This window comes from Neodiprion pinetum, chromosome 5 (genome assembly GCF_021155775.2).
Source record: "Neodiprion pinetum isolate iyNeoPine1 chromosome 5, iyNeoPine1.2, whole genome shotgun sequence".
Taxonomy (NCBI): domain Eukaryota; kingdom Metazoa; phylum Arthropoda; class Insecta; order Hymenoptera; family Diprionidae; genus Neodiprion; species Neodiprion pinetum.
The window spans coordinates 26,618,351-26,637,433 of NC_060236.1; the positions used below are offsets into that span (position 1 = coordinate 26,618,351).

The window sequence follows — 19,083 nt, forward strand, 5'->3', positions numbered from 1 at the left end:
ATGCGTTGATCGCAGCGTATTGGGACTGCGCCTAATCGATTTCTCTCGCAAAATCACGTCCGAATAGTGCATGAAAGAATCAATTCCAGCACTTTTCAAAATCGCTTAAATTTTCGAGAAAAATGCAAAGGGGTTAGCCTTACTTTTTTTTCGGCCGAAAAATTTTAGGTCTCAGATTCGATTTGTATGACCCTTTCCTGACTGATTGGACCACCAGGAACTCAGAAAACGCAGCGAAAAGAGCGTGAGATCAACAGGAGAGAAATGGCGAGCGAAAAAGCACCTGCTGAAAAATGTCGAAAAAACAGCTTCTCGTTTATTGGCAGTAACTTTCGATGCGTTGATCGCAGCGTATTGGGACTGCGCCCAATCGATTTCTCTCGCAAAATCACGTCTGAATAGTGCATGAAAGAATCAATTCCAGCACTTTTCAAAATCGCTTCAATTTTCGAGAAAAATGCAAAGGGGTTAGCCTTACTTTTTTTTCGGCCGAAAAATTTTAGGTCTCAGATTCGATTTGTATGACCCTTTCCTGACTGATTGGACCACCAGGAACTCAGAAAACGCAGCGAAAAGAGCGTGAGATCAACAGGAGAGAAATGGCGAGCGAAAAAGCACCTGCTGAAAAATGTCGAAAAAACAGCTTCTCGTTTATTGGCTGTAACTTTCGATGCGTTGATCGCAGCGTATTGGGACTGCGCCCAATTGATTTCTCTCGCGAAAGTACGCCGGAATAGTGCATGAACGAATTTATTCCAGCACTTTTCAGAATCCCGAAAATTTTTGACAAAAATGCAAAGGGGTTAGCTTTACTTTTTTTTCATTTTTCGACCAAAAATTTTTGGTCTTAGATTCGATTTGTATGACCCGTTTCTGACTAATCGGACCTCCAGGAACCCAGAAAACGCAGCAAAAAGAACGTAGGATCAACAGGAGAAAACCTAGGAAGAAAATTGCACCTGCTGAAAAATGCCGAAAATACAGGTTCTCGTTTTTTGGCTCTAACTTTTGATGCGTTGATCGCAGCGTATTGGAACTGCGCCTAATCGATTTCCCTCGCAAATCTACGTCGGAATAGTGCCGGAGAGAATTCATTCCAGCACTTTTTAAAATCGTCAAAATTTTCGCCAAAAATGGAAAGGGGTTGGATTGAGATATAGATTTAGTTTTATTGTAACCTTTAGCCGTATTTATACATTTGTGTTCTCATGTGAAATGTCCCTGCATGAGTGTGAACTCGTTCGCAGGGTTATGAGGTGTTTCTATATGCAATTTTGTGTGTGCCTAAGTGTGGTGTGTGATGTGTATTCTATCCTCATATATTATATTACATAACAAGTTGTGTCTTAGTAGGTAGGTGTTTCATTTCTTCATTTTTCCATCCTTTTTTCTTTCTAGGTTTTCTCCGGTCTCTGTTTCTTCCATCATTGTTCCATTTCGTGCTTTTCAAGTTTTATATACAATGATTTGTTAGTTCTTCATATAGTGTTCTCTCTGTCAGTAGTTGCCATGGTGTTATCGATTTTTTGAAGGAATACATTGTCATTTTTTTAATTTCTGATGGTAGTCTGTTGTATACTTTATTTGCACTATATTCTTCCATTTATTGTCCATGTTTGGTGTGTGCTTTTGCAATTTCCAGCTTTCCCATTTCTTCTGCTCTTGTGTGGTAGGAATGTTGTCGTTGCCTTAACGCTATCTCATTTGGGTTTTTATGAAGTCTGATCATTATGTCTTTAAGATACTGCTGCCTGGGGTCGAGGATTTTGTTTTCCATGTAGAGTTGTTCTGTAGGATAATCTTTTGGTTTATGTAGCGCAATTTTTATTATTGCTTTCTGTGCTTGTTGGAGTGGTTGAATTGCTTTTTGATAGGCGCTACCCCACGCTGTGATTCCATATTGTACGATCGAGTGTACTAGAGCGAAGTATATTGCTCTTATCGTGTGTGTGTTGACGATGTGGCTCAGGTTGTACAGAGGATGCATCAGTTTTCTTAATTTTTTAACAGTGAAGTTGATGTGCTCCTTCCATTTTAGCTGCTCACCTTTTATTATCCCTAAGTATTTTTGTTGTGTATTCTTGATCAATTTCTCGCATCTGCATGGTTCTGTGTCATGATGACATGTATGAAGTATTATATGCATATTTAATATTTGAAGTTTTTCGTTTGGTGTTGTTTTAAATGTTGTCTATGTAGTTTTGTTAGTATTCAGTGTTAAACGGTGGTGTTTGAGATGGTCTTGTATTGTCTTCAGGTCTTTTGTCGCTGTGTAGTAGGTTTCTTGCCAAGTGTTCTTCACTGTTATTAGTGCCGCGTCGTCCGCATAAGCAATTATTGTTGATTGGAGGTCCAGGGAGATAATATCATTGATATAGATATTGAAGAGTACAGCTGAGAGACTAGTTCCTTGTGGTATTCCGCAGACTATCTTGGTTTGATCACTGTATATGTTTCCTATTTTTTTTTTTTTTGTTTCCTCTTTGTTAGGTAGCTCCGAAACCATTTTTGCGCTGTTCCTCGTATTCCTATTGCCTCGAGTTTGTTGCGTAGTTGTTCGTGTGGTATAGTATCGAAGGCTTTAGCGAGGTCCAGGTAAGTTGCTATTACTTTCGTGCCATTATCAGTACTGCTTTGTATGCATGTTATTAGTCGGTGTATAGCGTCTTGTGTACTTTTGCCAGGCTGAAATCCATATTGATTTGGAGAGAGAATTTGGTGCTTTGTTAAATAATTTTGTAGTTCGTTTGTCATTACCTTTTCTAGAATTTTCGCCATGCTGTTTGTTACTGATATGGGTCGATAGTTTTTTGGTTCTTCTGTATCTCCAGCTTTATGTATGGGTGTTAGCCTTACTTTTTTTTCATTTTTCGACCAAAAAATTTTGGTCTCAGATTCGATTTGTATGACCCGTTCCTGACTAATTGGACCTCCAGGAACCCAGAAAGCGCAGCGAAAAGAGCGTAGGATCAACAGAAAAGAAACTAAGAAGGAAACTGCACCTGCTGAAAAATGCGGAAAATACAGGTTCTCGTTTTTCGGCTCTAACTTTTGATGCGTTCATCGCAGCGTATTGCGACGGCGCCCAATCGATTTCTCTCGCAAAATTACTTCGGCATAGTGCCAGAAAGAATTTATTTCAGTACTTTTCAAAATCACCTCAATTTTCGCCCAAAATACAAAGGGGTTAGCCTTACTTTTTTTTCATTTTTCGACCAAAAAATTTTTGGTCTCAGATTTGATTGGTATGACCCGTTTCTGACTAATTGGGCCTCCAGGAACCCGGAAAACGCAGCAAAAAGAGCGTAGGATCAACAGGAAAGAAATTAAGAAGGAAACTGCACCTGCTAAAAAATTCCGAAAATACAGGCTCTCGTTTTTTGGCTCTAACTTTTCATGCGTTGATCGCAGCGTATCGGGACTGCGCACAATTGATTTCTCTCGCGAAAGTACGCCGGAATAGTGCATGAACGAATTTATTCCAGCACTTTTCAGAATCGCGAAAATTTTTGACAAAAATGCAAAGGGGTTAGCCCTACGATTGGATGAAGAATATACAGACAGTTGCCCTTATGGGCTTTGATGTGACAACCGCAAATTGCTCTGTGAGATGTTTTAACGGTAGAGTTGAGAACTTATTGCAGAACATCAGAGAGTTTTCGATTTCGATATGATGCTGGCTGCATTCACCTTCTGAGTAACACAGTCTTTGCAATGGTAAGCCCAAGCTAGTACTTGGCCTGAGTGTACTTACCGACTTGTCGGCGATACAAGAAATAAATAATGAGAATAAATATCTTTCAAAATTCTTAGCAAAACAGTGATTTAATTAAAGTATAGGTACCCGAGAGATGAATGTACACATAGGTCATGAATAAAAATAGATCAGATGTAATAATCATTCAGAGACTAAAAAGTATGAATGTATATGCGGTCCATGTACGACATTGAAATATATGATTCATTTATGATTAATATGTGATGCATACTATAAAGTTTATAATTTTCTAGGAAACATACTAGATTACCCACTATAATCGGCTGTAATATGACAATAAAAGAATTGTTCGTTTCGATATGGGATTTAATTCGACACGCAGTCTATATATTCCATAATATTAGTATTTAGAATTAGGAGTAGGAATAGGAGTGGGATCAGGAGTAGGAGTAGGAATAGAAGTAGGATGAGGAGTAGGTTCAAGAGTGAGAGTAGGAGTAGGAGTAAGATTGGAGTAGAAGTAGGAGTAGGAGTAGGAGTAGGATCAGGAGTTGGAGTAAGATTGGAGTGGAAGTAGTAGTAAGATTAAAGTAGAAGTAGAAGTAGGAGTAGGAGTAGGATCAGGAGTTGGAGTAAGATTGGAGTGGAAGTAGTAGTAAGATTGAAGTAGAAGTAGAAGTAGAAGTAGGAGTAGGAGTAGGAGTAGAATTAGGAGTATAGGAGGAGAGTAGGGGCAGGAAGGCTAGGGGAGTGTAGGGTAGGGTAGAGTAGGGTAGGGTAGGGTAGGGTAACGTAGGGTGTTGGGTAGGGTTGGTTAGGGTAGGTCCCCACCACCCCGACACCTTAACACCCCAACACCCCAACACTACACCAACCCAACACCCCAGACTACCTTACCACCTTCGTTCACCTACGACGATCTCCATCCTTCTTGTCCACCTCGTCCTCCTCCTCCCTCTCCTTGTCCTCCTTCTCGTTCTCGACCACCTCCGTTTACCTTCTACCACCGCCAACTAGCTCCAACGACCTCCAACCAGTTCAAATCACCTTCAGCTCCCTTCAACCACTGCCAACCACCTCCAACAACCACCGATAACCACCTCGGGTTATACCTTGAACAATAATAAATAGTTTCAGTATAAGAACACTTCAAAAATATTGTGTAAGGATTAATATAAATAATTAATTAATAGATATGTAATAAATTTCATCAGCGCATTTGCAGCTACTGAATATGTGCTCGCGCGAAAAATGAATTGAAATAATTCATTGCAAACGTGACAAGTTTGAAATATTTTAGATGAAATATAATTACAATTGCCATCAAATATTTTAAAAATGTTTTACTCGTCGAGCACAAATCCTCGTCCTCCTCCTCGTCCACCGCCAACCACGCCAACCACGTCCAACAACCACCGATAACCACCTCGCGTTATACCTTGAACAATAATGAATAGTTTCAGTATAAGAACACTTCAAAAATATTGTGTAAGGATTATTATACCTAATTAATTAATTAATAATGTAATCAATTTTATTAGCGCATTGACAGCTACTGAATTTGGGCTTGCGCGAAAAATGAATTGAAATAATTTATGGTAAACATGAAACAGGAACCCCGGAGCGCTTGTCCTGGAAGTCAAGCTCCACCAGGTAGCGAACCTGGAGCGCAGGAACCACGGAGCGCTTGTCCTGGAAGTCACGTTTCACCAGGTAGCGTACCTTGAGCGCAAAAACCACGGAGCGCCTGTTCTGGAAGTCAAGCTTCACCAGGTGCGTACCTGGAGCGCAGGAACCACGGAGCGCTTGTCCTGGAAGTCAAGCTCCACCAAGTAGCAAACCTGGAGCGCAGGAACCACGGAGCGCTTGTCCTGGAAGTCACGTTTCATCAGGTAGCGTACCTTGAGCGCAAAAACCACGGAGCGCCTGTTCTGGAAGTCAATCTTCACCAGATGCGTACCTGGAGCGCAGGAACCACGGAGCGCCTGTTCTGGAAGACAAGCTTCACCAGGTAGTGGACCTGCAGCGCAGAAACTACGGAGCGCTTGTCCCTGAAGTCGAGTTGCAGCAGGAAACGGACCCGGAGCGCAGGATCCAGGAGGTAGAGAACCCGGTACTCGAAATCTGCGGAGCGCGATTCTTATCCGTCCGCTCTACTGCGCGGTTGTTCCCAGACTGAGGAATTCGGCTAGCAGATTTTCAAGCAGATCGATGACGTCAAGAGAAAAAAAAATCTGGGTGACGTCACTTTCTAAACATCCGCACATCCAAACTTTTGTTTCTAACTTTAATACTATGTGTGATGATATATGGTGTATGATGTATGATAATATGATATGATATGATGTATAATGATTTTGGTTTTCACATTTCATATAAGAAATACGCACTTTTATCCTTCCTGCCGATTCCAGACTCAAACGACCAGGCCCTTCGATAGTCAGCCGTTGACTAAAGATATATTCTTCAGTTAACGGGTCAGCTAATAACGCTGCCGTTCTGCGACAGTTGGATGATAATAAATTTTGCTCGTACCTTTCAAATGTGTGTTAAAATACACTTGAAATTTTAAGGAGCTTCGTTCTTTCTCTCCCTATCACCTTATTAGGTCTTTAAATCACTACACTGCGTTAAATACAGTCTCATATACGGAGCATCCATTTCATCTCGATCAAAATTAGCGCATCCGTGATGTATTACAGTTACTCTGAATTTTTTCCCATCCAAACAATTTTCGAAAAACAATTCTGCTCTCTACCCAACGTGGATACGTCACTTTCGACTAGCTAAATTAGCGTTTCGATTCTATGCCTAGGAAAATTCAAGATTAAGAGAACAAATGAAAAGTTGTTGGAATAATTATGAATACTAATGTTATGGATACATCGAGCGCGTGTCGAATAGAACCCCATTTCGAAATGAATAATTTTTCTCTTTTCATATTATAGCCGTATTATTGTAGATAATCTAGTTTGTCTCCTGGAAAATTATAAAATTTATAGTATGCATCACGTATTAATCCTAAATGTATCATATATATCAATATCGTACATGGACCGCATATACATATGGGGCATTCCATGTCAAATTTATTCCGTTTTTCCCTCCCCATTTTTGACTCGTTCCGCGATTTTTTATACGGTTAGACCATCTAAAAAAGGAACTCCTAAATTTTTTCAAATTTTTTTCGATAACCGTTTTTTTTAAATATTATTCAAACCCATTTCGAAAACGGTCTTTTTTAAAAATCTGAAAAAATTCTGAAAAATCTAGTTTCTCATTCCGGTCATACCGACACCCGGGCGATGATGGGCCGATTTTTTCTTCTATGTTTTTTAGCACTTCAAACATTTTCAACAAACGAAACGCCATCTTGAAACGTTATGAAAAATCTTCAAAAAGTCTCAAAAATCGAGTGTGCGTGATTTCGGAACGCGGTTGCCAGTACTTGCAGTACTGCGAGTATATTGTAACATCCAACCGGAACGTCCGTATGTTTTATCGACTATTATTATTGCATGTCACTTTTATCAACCAACCATACTCGAAGTACGAGAATCTTATAATCATAAGGTATTAAAACAACTGTCTAACTATTCGGAATATCCCTAGATAGAAATAACTATGAAATTCACCTAACCAAGGCTTAAAAACCATGTTACGAGATCTTCGCACTACAAAGAGCTATAATATTATCATACGTTATTATATATCATTATCATATTAACACCATAATTAAGTAACACCATTGTATTCAATTATTATACAACACTCGACAATGCCATTTGCGCATTCGGAGCTGAGAGCTACACTATAAGCAGAGAGAAACTATAAGCAACTTACGCTATACCATGGCCGTGTTCGAAAATTGACTGACAGTACTGTCAGCAATCTTTTATTTCTTTTGCGCTTCCAAGTTCGTGAATAGCTCTGACTCTGTCCTAGGGAATTTTCAGTACTATCAGTCAATTTACGAACACGGCCCATATAGCCTGAAGTATAGAAGACTGTAAAACCATAGATACACGTATAACCGATATAATGTAAAGATAAATGCATTGCTGCAATAACCCATAAAACCAGAGACTACAAAACCTTCAAAACCGTGAGTACCAATTATCCAGCATGAATTATACTTTCCTCCGTAACGCCGTATTGTAGGCAACACGTGTAGCGTTTCTAAGGCAATGCAGATCTCTAATGTGGAGCCATATAGAGCCCTATTTGGAGAACACATTACGACACTTAACATCGAAAGGATTGAAGATAAATTAACCCACGGAACGATTCTGTAAGGTGACCAACTAATCAGAATTACAATAAATGTATCAATACACTAACAATCAACCCTTTCAAGTGAACAAAAGCTTATAACAGATTTGAGGTAAAACGTAAGAAAACACGTCCGTAACTCCTTACAGGTATTGTACGACACCAAGGAATAAACTCAAAGATGTATACGTGGCATGGTCTTACATACAGGTTTTGCAGCTCTGATGGTTGGGGTAGGCTAGGAGTGACTCAGATATTGAATCAATTTTTAGTTTACGGTTTCGGCACTGCGTCGCTACTATCCAGTAGGGCTGAGATACAGAACCTCAAATTTCGTTATTTTTGGCCGGTTAGGCTGTAACGCGCTTGCGCCAACAGAGAGAAATTTTTTCTATCTCTGTCGCTCACAAGTGACACGGGCAGCGGGTTGCCACTCAATGCTAGGGTATGGGAACCTTATTTGATCATTCCGAAAACTTTTAATACCAACTCAAATGACGTTAGAAATAAAATCCTCAAGTATTTGTAGATACTTTAAATTTTATACTAGATTTGGTGACAACCCTGTTTTCTAGTAGCGCACTCTACTGATAAATAAATCAAACAAATCAGACTGCTCACAGTTGAAGTAAAATTAGGTAGCGAGGTAATCGCAAAGTTTGTTGTAGCTAAGCACATGCGACTGGATTTTTGTTGATTTTTTTAAGGTTATATAAAAATCACTAGTGTTTTGGTTTATTATTGTTATTATTTGAAGTGTTACCAGCCTTACCACTCGATTAAAATTAAAAATTTTTCGTTATTATTTTGGTATTGCTATCTTTCGGATGCTCAAATAAGAAAGTGGAGGGAGCAGAAAGTGGCAACCCGCTGGACACGGGTGACCCTACTAGGTTACAGCAACCCTTGCGGCCAATCTAAGAATTATAGAAAGCGGACTCAAGAAGTGAGTCACCCCCACCACCAGAGTTGCAAGACATGTATGTAAGACCGTGATACGTGGCAACGCCCAGTATCAGGCAACCAACAAACATAAGAACAACGCTCTAATACCTTCCAAGCCGATCTGTATCAATATAAGAATTAATAATTACAGAAGAGAATTATACGAAAGCACACATGTAAACCTACTCTAAAACTACGAATTATCAAATTGTTAAAGACCCTAAATCTGTTAAGATTGTTATAACACAAACACCTAAGAATACTCGCAGCAGCGCAATCCTAATAATATTAAGCAAATAGCAACTATGTCCGAATATATTAATATATTACCAATCTACGCTGCAATTCATCATATCCAGATTATTCTCAAAAGGTAAGCCAATTAATTAAATCTTTCATCCAACAATTACTCCTTCCACGGTTCGTTCGATTGGAGCGATAGAATGACCGTTGTCCGGTGTATTTCTATACTTTATCGGTAATTGGTGACCCAAACTACTGAGAGTCTAGCTGCAGCTGTGTGAACGATTCCAGTGTCTAGCATGTGGAAATTTCCACTAGGTACCGTCGATGTCACAATATTTCGGAATACACCCTATAAACACATGACTCAGTTCAAGATATCCTCCTCGGGCTCAGTTGTCGAGAACGTAATTGTAACGCACTTCAAAACTGCATTTAGAAACCATGATACTGCAAACCAGGATCAGAAACGATTTGAGTTATAAGGCACGGTACGGAAATTTTATGAGGAGTAAAATCAAGTGTAACACGGAAACTTGAGGCGTTAAGTAGAAAGAGACAAACATATAGATATCTGTAGGATTGAACGTGCAAAAGAATGAGATGGAATACATTACATAGCGTATCCTATACTCGGGGTCTCCTCTTTGTACGATGCTTCGTAGTCTCACTGTTCGAGTTCACTACCTCTGGCTGAGAGCTGAATGAGTGCGTATGTTTGTACGTGTGTGTTGTGTGCCTGCGTATTACGAAGTTCTGCCGTAACTTACATGCTGCCGCCGAGTACAGGGTATGCATGCTGTATAATAAATACATATAGTAGCATTTATTATATCGATACAACGTACACAAACAGCAACCAAACCATCAACTTTTAATGTTTTGATTTTAAAGTTTTCTTGTACTTCTATGCATTGATACGTGTATTTTTATGTACTAAGCTTTTATTGAAGTAATATAAATAATCGGAATAATTACAGATATATGTTTGTTTCTCTTATCATTTTGGAAAATGCGTTCACTTACCCTCTTTTTCTATTCGATATATATCATAATTATCCTTCGTAAGGAGTAAACTCCAGTCGTGCGTCGGAGCTGACACACACACACTTTTTTTTTCATCACAATCATTTTGCTCTTACTTTGTTTACTCATTCGCCAAACTAGCTCGATAGCTATCTGCCAGTGATAAATTTCATAAAGCAATCCAGTGTCCACTCAGTTAACCTAGTTAAAATGTCGCAATCTTTCTTCCCTTCTGTATAATCGAGGCCTAAATGCGTGTTGTCACAGGCAGTGTTATTGGTTGACAAAATCATTCTGTATTTCCATGGATAAACCCTCAGCTGCATGTTGACTCTCCACCATCTCTACCAAACAGTTTAAAACAGTAAGGCTATCAATTTTTTTCAGGTTACAACTGTCAACAGTTCTGAATGCGATGAGAAAATTATAACAATTGATGAATCGACGATGAGCAGCTACTCGGCAAAAATGAAGAGAATTAGAGCAAAATCGAAATGTCCAAATCCTCTTTTTGAAAAGTGGCTTGAGGAGTGGAAAGAGGATGCAGCATCACAGGGTTCACAGATGCAGTATTGTTTTATAAAGGCTTTGTCTTCTCTAAGAAAATGTCCGCTACGTTTAGAGACAGGCAGAGATTGTAAAATACTACAGTATTTTGGGGATAAACTATGCATTATGTTGGACAAAAAATTGACCGAATACAAAACTAAGGGCTTGTGTACAGCTGCTAACAGCATAAAGCCAGCCAATCAGTTCCAAGATCCAAATGACTGTGATGTGAACAATACTGACGATTATCTAGGACATAGAGCACGGCAAACTCCGAATAAAAGAGAAAAAAAACCCAACGGCGGTGAACCACAACCAGCAAAAAAAACAAGAAAACTAAAGGACAATAGTGACACAGCTCGGGCTATAGAAAATGTAAGCACAATTATAAGTTATGGTAAAAAAATGTTCCATAGCATTTTGTTACTTGTCAAATTTTTTCTGTACGGTTTCATTTTCTCAACATCTTATAATGCGATTTGCCATAAACTTTCAACCCTCAACACTCTCGTGTCTGTTTCAGGGAGTGAAAACTAATTCTAAGAACAATTCCTACATACCTGCGTGGAGATCTGGAGGATATGCAATACTGTTAACATTTTATGAAAAGATGCAGAATCCAGATTTCATAGGTGATAGATAACAAACGACACGCTCATTGTAGAAGCAACCAATTCGAAACTTTTTAAACGAAATTATAATTCCTCTTCATTCAGTATTTATAATCAGTATAAACATAAGTTTTCATTTCTGAAAAGTGGACAGTATTTTTTTATTCATTCATTAATTATGCTCATTTAAACTTGTTACAGGATATATGAACAAGGCTGATCTTCAGGCCGCTGCTCAACGTTACTGTGATAATTCTTTAAGTAAACCAGAACCTGGTAGCTACTATTCCGCGTGGGCCTCTATGACTACTTTAATACAAAAAGGGCTCGTCATTAAAAGCAGCAACCCTGCAAAGTGAGCTGAGAATAATAAACTGACGAAAATTAATATTGCTAAGAATACCATAAAAATGGCAGGAAAAACTACTGCCAATTAGTGTTCAAGTGTATATTTCAACAATATCAATTACGACGTTTATTTCAGATACCGTCTAACAGATGATGGGTACACAGCAGCAGTTCAGCTGTCCGAAATTGACGAAAACTATCCTGCTTTTAACAACCCGTTTCCATGTTCAAGTGCAGAAAGAAATGGCGATGTTAGGATGTTGTCACCTGCGAAAAGTTGTAGTTCTGCTAACTCGGAATTGCACAGTCCAGAAGTAAACGAGCCAGTTTACGAGATAAACTCTCGCTCAAATTCTCCAATTGAAATCGAAAATCGAAGAAATGAAGTTGCGTGCAGCAGTGCTGTAAGCTTGGCTAGGGAATTGGACGTTTATTCTGCGGGTCAGATAAAGGAATCAGCTAATATACTGAATAATGGAGAAAAATGTAAACAGGGAAGTGTGAGCTCGAGCTTTGAAACAGTCATTCTTGCACCGAATACTTTTGATGTGATTTTATTAGTTGACGACCGCGAAATAGCTGGGTAAATCACAATTGTTGACGAAACATTTATGCATATTTGAGAGTATTCATTTATTTTCATTGTTTCGATTTGTATTTTATTCTAGTGGTAAGGTGCGACCCAAGGACGACATAACACTCGCAGAGTTAACGAGAGCAGAAGTCAGATTTGAAGTTCGAAATTTAAAACTTGGGGATTTTACTTGGATAGCAAGATGCAAAAGTTCTGGCTTCGAGCTGATCTTGCCCCATATAGTAGAGAGAAAACGGATGGATGATTTTAGTGGCAGTATTAGGGATGGGAGATATCAAGAGCAAAAGGTCAGCTGAGTGAAGGACCTGTACGGAAATGATCGATATTAAATTAAAATAGTTTTTTTTTTCTTTTCTTCAGTTTAGATTGAAGAGATCTGGTATTGATAATATAATTTATCTAGTAGAGAATCATGGCAATAATCAACACTCCCTACTACCTTTGCAAACTCTGTTTCAAGCAGCGACTAACACATTGATTCAGGACGGATTTGCCGTGAAGTACACTAATAGTCATAAAGACTCAATGTTTTACTTGGCCTCCCTAACACTGATGCTCAATAAAATTTATCAGGTACTAGAAAATATACGTGCTCATAAGAGACATGTTAATTGACAACAGTGATTGTAAAATTACAAATTTTTATTCCTACTTTCAGAAAAAAACTCTCATCGGGTGTAACAAGGACGACCTAACGTCTTCCAATATACTCTCAAACGAAACACGACTTATGTTCTTTAAAGATTTTAACAAAGCAGTCGCCAAAGTGAAGGTGAGTAATATACAATTTACGAGAAATATGAAGGTGAAGACAAATTTAATTTAAGTACAACCAAAGATTATTAAGAATTCCAAAACATTACGGAACGTGAAAAACACTTTTTTACGCATTTTCAAAACAACTGCGAAATCTTTACGAATTACTTACATTCGTGTTTAATTTCAACTAGTAATCCGATCGTAATGTTGCTTACCAGAATTTCAAATTGAGCGAAATGTTCATCCGACAATTGGTTCAATTGAGAGGTATGTCTGTCGAGAAAGCTATGGCGATCGTTGAGTTTTATCCAACGCCATTCGCGCTAAAGAAAGCCTACAACGACGCGGGTTCTAGCGGAGAAAACTTACTAGCTTCAATACTGTTTGGAAGAACCCAACGCCAGCTAGGACCTGTGCTAAGTAGAACTATGCATCAATTTTACACGAAAAAAAGTTTTTGAAAGACTTGGAATATAAGAGCTGTGGTTGCCTTATGAAAATCTTTACGAAAATCTTTACGTGTATATACGAAAAGACATTTCAAGACCAATGTTCGATGGTAGTTTCACTTCAGCATTAGTTATATAAAACAATTTTATCATGACAGAACTGTATGGAGACTAATTAAAAGACTTTTTTTTATTCTTTTTCCGTTTTACCAATAGAAAATTAAAATTCCATCAAATTTTTATTTTCGAAATACATCTTTAATTTTATTCCCGTGATGAAACATGATTTAAAAACAAGAAAAATCAATCTTACATTTCTCTCTTCTCTAATTTGTCAAATTATACTGTCTCTTTTTCATTTATCATTTACCCAAGTCTAGATCACAGTTTATTCACAGTTATGACTGGATCGCCAAACAATCTATTAAGGTTTTATTGTTTATTGATTACTTTTTTCCAGTGCAAAATAGGAAAACTGTCTTTTGCGATACTTGATTTCATTTAATCAATCTAATACAAATTAAAGATTACCGATATCTATTCTCGTTAAACTTAATGTAGGTTTATTAACGTTGTTTATGTACATGATTACTATCTTAAGCAGGTGTAAATGTATATACATTATTTATAATATATAATATTCTTACGTTGCATATCATATATTACTATTTATAAAAATACTCGATCCTAAATACCTATAACAATCATCACGGCAAATAATTTTAACTCTACGTCAAATTTTATTTTGTGTACATAAATAATTCACATTTCTAAAATTTATTATTGCAAAATACCTAATTGAATTGCCTATCTTTAAATATGTATACTGAAAATCATTACAGAGGTACCACTGTTACCGTTCATACATTACTCTCAATATTACTCTTCCCAATTTAACTCAGGGTATCTTAAATTTTTCAATCCATAAACGAACTTTAAACAGTACTAACCGAAGTTTCCGTATTACCCTTGACTCCGCCATCTCCAATTTCTTCTACCTTTTTTACTGCCGTCTCTAATCGCTGTGCTTCATGTTGGGCCAATTTTCCATGTGCAAGGCTGGTCGAGCTCAGAGTAACGGAAATCTGATCAGGCAAAGGACAAGCAATGAGGAGGAGTTCCTCGGCGGTATAATTATTACTCAGCAATTGCAGCAACTGTGTAAAAGCGGCAACGATGTTATTCTTGATAGGTCTAAAAAGTATGCACTCGGTTTCTCTGTTGGCCAAGTAAAGCTGCATCGATTGCTGAATATTTGGTAACTTAAATTTAATAAGTCTCTGAGTATCCCCAACGGTCTTGGCTATTTCTTGGGCAGAGCCAAAGGGCTGCTGCCTTATTCTACTAGATCCATCGGAATTGACGTACATTTTCGCTCTCTCCAACAGCTTTATCACTGGCTCAATCAGTAAGTGAGTAGCATGCTGTATCAGACGTTGACAAGTCGATTTGAGCTTAGCGTCAACATGTTTACGCGAATCAATAAGCTGCTCCTTCATCTGCGGAGCACCTTCTAGCAGAAATTCCAGCAGAGCGTTATTTGAGAGTGTAAAAAGTCTAGACCTCTTTTCAAGAAGTCCAAAAGCTGCTGTCTTAACTTTGGAAAAGTCCAAGCTATATTCCTTTATAGTGAAGTCGACCTGAAAAGGGGCGATCTGCTCACGTAGTATCAGTAAATGCTTAACTTGGAAGAGCTCCGCATCTAGTGGCGTTGACCTGAGATTTATCTTCTGTCTAGCACTCTCTATGCTCTGAACGCAAAGCGATATGGCTTCCTGACTCAGTGATTGAAAGACTGGCCTATCGACGCACCTGTAAAGCCTGGAGAGACAGACAAGCGTGCGTCTCACTGTCGGATACCACATTCCATGCAAATCAGCCGGAGAGTTTGCAGCGCTGGACTTCTGATAATGAAGGGGATCCATCATCAAATGATTACGAGAAATCGCTTCAGGTGTTCCACTATCATTCGACGATAACGAAATCCGTTTCATTCTGAGCTGGTTAGTTTCCTCACGTATCGACTCTGCAATGTCCTCCATCATCTTGAGTTTCTCCGGATATGCAAGATCTCCGGCCGACGGGTTGTAATTGAGAACGTCTGATTGTAGATATAGATGAGCCCGGAAGACTAGACGTTCCTGAACGTCGTGAAGAAGCTGCAGGCAGATGCTGCCGAAGCCTTGAAGAGGCTCAGAGTTGTTCTGTACGTGCTCGTCAAGCATCTCTATTCTAAGGATACAGCAGATCTCAGCAAGTGTTTCAAGATGGTTGATGTGAATGATGAAAGGTCGGAGCGAATCATACAGAGATGTACAAAGACCTTCCAGGTACACGTTCAATGATGCCGATGTCTTACTGAAGAACTGGTAGAAGAGACGGTGCTCATCTATTGACGCATGCAACAGCAGTGCACAAGAATGACGCACCAGACTGCAGTGGTCCCCGTTGTACCTGCAATGATCATATTTAAGAGATGCAAAGATTGAAAAAACAACTTTTCAAGTTCAGAAAAGTTTTGAAAAATAGAAGGTTTTGAAAAAACTGTGATTAAATTTGTGAACCAACAAAGAGACTATGATATTCTTACCCATTATATAAAAAGTTCCATGGACTCACAGCATACGTAAAATAAACCTTGATCAACTTGGTTCAAGACAGTTGAAACAAATTTTGAGATTTTGATAATAACAATGAACTGAACGATGGCAAATAACATCAAGGAAACTTTCGATACGTGAGAATACTTTACTACTATAATAGCGTATCATACATCAGAACAAGGTAAGTGTGCTTACCTTTCCTTGACGGAATTGAGAGCCTGAGTGACACCAGGGCCTAAAACCGTTCCTCTATGGCTCAAGTAAGACTGATGGCACTCTGTCAACAGCGTCTCATACTCTTGTCTCTTAGAAGACTTGGACTCAATCTGTTCCAGAACACTTTTAATCTTGGGTAGGACAGATTGAAACCTGCCGTAAAATAGAGCTAAAGCTGCGTCCGAGTTCTTGGGTTCATTGTCAGTTTCTTTGGGGCTTAAAATGCTTTCAGTGGCATTGGCAAACTGGTTAAAAACATAGTGTTGTATCAGAGTAATAGCCTTGGACTGGCAATGCCTGTACTTAACAAGGTAAGTGCTGCTCTCTTTAAAGCTATCGTTGTTCTGAACAAAGTCCATATTGGAGTCGATCTTGTCGAGTAGATCGAAGAAGATTTCACTGTTCACAGAGAGAGTTGGAGCCTCGAGTTTTTCCAGAATCCGATCGACCTCTTTGAAGTATTTCAAGTGGCGCACTATCTCATCATTGAACGAGTTCAACTTTTGTTGGTCTGATATCAGCTGCTCACTGGCCTCGTGTAGCAATGTCGTCCTGGAGGATACAGCTGTATATTGCTTGGACAAAGTGGCAAAGTCTTGCAGCGCATTTTCTATCTCTACGCACAGTTGATGACACTCGTTTCGACGCGATTTCAGCTGGTCTAAGTAAGCTGTGTACTTCAGGTCCGCAACAGACATAAATCGCTTCTCCAAGGCGGTATAGTTTTGGAGTAACTCTTGATACGTCTCGATCTTCTCCGAATAGCACATCTCCTTCTCCTCTTTTTTTTCTTCATTATCATCCTTCGACTTCCTATGAGGTGCTGTGACGTTGCTCGGACGATCCGCTGGTAGCATTTCATCCTGCAATACAGACAGACACTTTTTTTGACTCGGTGTCAGAGGAGCGAGTGGATCCTCCGGGTTGTCCCATCGCGTTAGGTTATACGGTGCGCTTTTTGTTCTTGACATTTTCTTCCCCGTGCATTAGCGTCGGTATGTTGAATGTCAACTTGTTAGAAAATCTCTTTTCGCTTCCGAAAAGTTTCAGTCGGCCCTAACCGTTTTATAGCACACTCAGTTGCCTTAGTACGTTAAATATTTATTTGTGCAAATGCATTTTGGCAATAAACAATCCGCATTCTCAGATGCCACATACGCGATATTATTTCCATGGAGTATATCGACATTTAAGAGCGCGCTCGTTGCGTGAAAAACCATCGATCGTGCAAAGTGCTCTTAGAATCATGGAGTATTAAGTCAACGCGTGAAAGGAGCGATATGACAGACTTGTCATTTGTCAGTATCATCATCGGTTTTTGTCCTAAAAATAATGACAGTGACTAAGGTTTTCAATTTATGCACAAGTGTGTTCACACTGAGGGTCAGAATCAGGTTAGAATTGAGTTGGAGTCGAGTTGGAATCGAATTACGAATCACAAATCTGAACAGAGAGGATTGAATTTTTTTAAAATGATTATTTATAACAAAATTTTCAAAGAAATTCCCTAGGATCTAGTAATCCTTAGAGCATATACAGTCCAGAGAGAAATCTGAGAGGGCCCGCAAAGCGAAAAGCCTGGGACAGACTGGTGAAGCTCGGTTCCGTCGGATCTGTGTGTCCGTTCCGTGAACTAAATTCTCGGCGGGTAAGCGATGGACGCAGATAACGAAGTATGCTCTGTATTATCTGCTCCACCGCTGAGCTCTCTGTTTTGCTAACCCATCCATGTAAACTCACTCGCACGCGTATTACAGAGTGAAACCGTGATATCCCTCGGCTACTCTGCCGCTTATTTCAAAGATTCAGTTGCTTAATATTACAGAAATACAATTTCGGATCTTGCTTCGTAAACGGATGCAATACTCTACATGTGATACTGATTCAATTATTTATTATAGTACTACAAATAAATCCAGTATTATAAAAATAAATAAATATTAGTATTATAAATAAATAATAAACGAATCGATAATTACTCTCTTTCTCCCCCCTCCGTGCCCCTTACAAGTGAAACAAAAATTTCTTCATTTATATTTTTATAGAAAAAACAATTTAGCGAGCAGGTAAACAATTATGTACGATCAAACATGTTGAGCGTGGCAAACGTGTCAAACGTGTAAAACCGAATTTAAAGAATTTTTTTCGTTTTATCACTCACGATAACCTTATTTCTTGACCACCTGCTTTTATACAATTATAAATTACGCGTACGCACGTCTTTAATTATTGCTGGAATAAATGTAGTTATAATGAAAAGTTGGCCAATTCATTCGTCCATTCGTTGAAATTGTGTGTGTGGAAATCTGTTTAATATATTCGACTTTTTTTCAATTATTTTTCAAGCAATACATTATTTGTTAACCATACAGTTAAAGAACGCATTTATGTAGCTATTATTCGCGCTCGATCTTTGGAGTTTTTTCACAAATTCTTGACAACAGACAGATAAAGCTGTTTCACTCGCTCTCGTTCATTATCACACCCGCTTTTTCGTCTCTACGCGCCCTCCCAATGTTTTATTTGGCATATGCATCTTATTTTCATCTATCATTGAATCACCATTTTTTTCTCTGCACCTCTATTTTCTAGGTATTGTGGTATTTAACATAATCCATGGCAACTCACCACCATATTTGAAGGAGTTATTTTCTCTCCAAAATCAAACGAACCATACTTCCCGACAGCAAAAAGCTCACTATTTCCACTTACCTCTACAACGCACGTCTACCTATCGCGATTCATTTTT

The 19,083-nt window shown here is 38.7% G+C and overlaps 2 protein-coding genes and 3 long non-coding RNA genes across 15 annotated transcripts; 2 read left to right on the forward strand and 3 right to left on the reverse strand.

Annotated features, from left to right (window-relative positions):
• Positions 1-1,149: 1,149 nt before the first annotated feature.
• Positions 1,150-3,132, reverse strand: LOC124219004 (uncharacterized). Its single transcript, XR_006883295.2, has 2 exons — positions 2,758-3,132; positions 1,150-2,685 (listed from the first exon to the last, which is right to left on the reverse strand). It is a non-coding gene; the product is annotated as an uncharacterized lncRNA (long non-coding RNA).
• Positions 3,133-3,211: 79 nt separating this feature from the next.
• LOC138190967 (uncharacterized) lies at positions 3,212-6,247 on the forward strand. The gene is made up of 3 exons (XR_011177142.1): positions 3,212-3,717; positions 5,332-5,491; positions 5,730-6,247. It is a non-coding gene; the product is annotated as an uncharacterized lncRNA (long non-coding RNA).
• LOC124219005 (uncharacterized) lies at positions 4,244-10,316 on the reverse strand. 4 transcript variants are annotated; one of them, XR_006883296.2, is made up of 7 exons: positions 10,205-10,316; positions 9,796-9,977; positions 9,266-9,628; positions 5,679-6,529; positions 5,441-5,619; positions 5,034-5,156; positions 4,244-4,830 (listed from the first exon to the last, which is right to left on the reverse strand). It is a non-coding gene; the product is annotated as an uncharacterized lncRNA (long non-coding RNA). The 4 variants fall into 4 exon arrangements; XR_011177140.1 differs by lacking the exons at positions 9,266-9,628; positions 9,796-9,977; positions 10,205-10,316 and having other exon boundaries at positions 5,679-5,893; positions 6,109-7,334; XR_011177139.1 differs by lacking the exons at positions 9,266-9,628; positions 9,796-9,977; positions 10,205-10,316 and having other exon boundaries at positions 5,679-7,334.
• Positions 9,290-14,701, forward strand: mus81 (mus81 structure-specific endonuclease subunit). Of its 8 annotated transcripts, none has more exons than XM_046626043.2 (9): positions 9,290-9,308; positions 10,592-11,128; positions 11,277-11,385; positions 11,566-11,719; positions 11,849-12,295; positions 12,381-12,594; positions 12,668-12,880; positions 12,966-13,079; positions 13,285-14,701. In XM_046626043.2, the coding sequence occupies exons 2-9, from the start codon at positions 10,652-10,654 to the stop codon at positions 13,525-13,527; spliced, it is 1,971 nt and encodes a 656-aa protein (XP_046481999.1). In that variant the 5' UTR covers positions 9,290-9,308; positions 10,592-10,651; the 3' UTR covers positions 13,528-14,701. The 8 variants fall into 8 exon arrangements, with proteins under 8 accessions (XP_046481999.1, XP_046481994.1, XP_046482001.1 ...); XM_046626038.2 differs by lacking the exon at positions 9,290-9,308 and adding an exon at positions 9,543-9,669; XM_046626037.2 differs by lacking the exon at positions 9,290-9,308 and adding an exon at positions 9,844-9,968.
• Positions 13,940-17,513, reverse strand: Cog3 (conserved oligomeric Golgi complex subunit 3). The gene is made up of 2 exons (XM_046626036.2): positions 16,314-17,513; positions 13,940-15,969 (listed from the first exon to the last, which is right to left on the reverse strand). Exons 1-2 carry the CDS (start codon positions 17,303-17,305, stop codon positions 14,451-14,453), a joined length of 2,511 nt encoding a protein of 836 aa, XP_046481992.1. The 5' UTR covers positions 17,306-17,513; the 3' UTR covers positions 13,940-14,450.
• Positions 17,514-19,083: the final 1,570 nt, after the last annotated feature.

Excerpts from the sequence above, each read along its gene's own strand:
- mus81 (XM_046626043.2), top strand. The coding sequence starts at position 10,652 with ATGAGCAGCTACTCGGCAAAAATGAAGAGAATTAGAGCAAAATCGAAA. Across the intron at positions 11,129-11,276 it reads CAGCTCGGGCTATAGAAAAT|GGAGTGAAAACTAATTCTAA; the intron begins GTAAGCACAATT and ends TGTCTGTTTCAG. Across the intron at positions 13,080-13,284 it reads AAGCAGTCGCCAAAGTGAAG|AATTTCAAATTGAGCGAAAT; the intron begins GTGAGTAATATA and ends GTTGCTTACCAG.
- Cog3 (XM_046626036.2), bottom strand. The coding sequence starts at position 17,305 with ATGTCAAGAACAAAAAGCGCACCGTATAACCTAACGCGATGGGACAAC. Across the intron at positions 15,970-16,313 it reads CTCAATTCCGTCAAGGAAAG|GTACAACGGGGACCACTGCA; the intron begins GTAAGCACACTT and ends TGATCATTGCAG.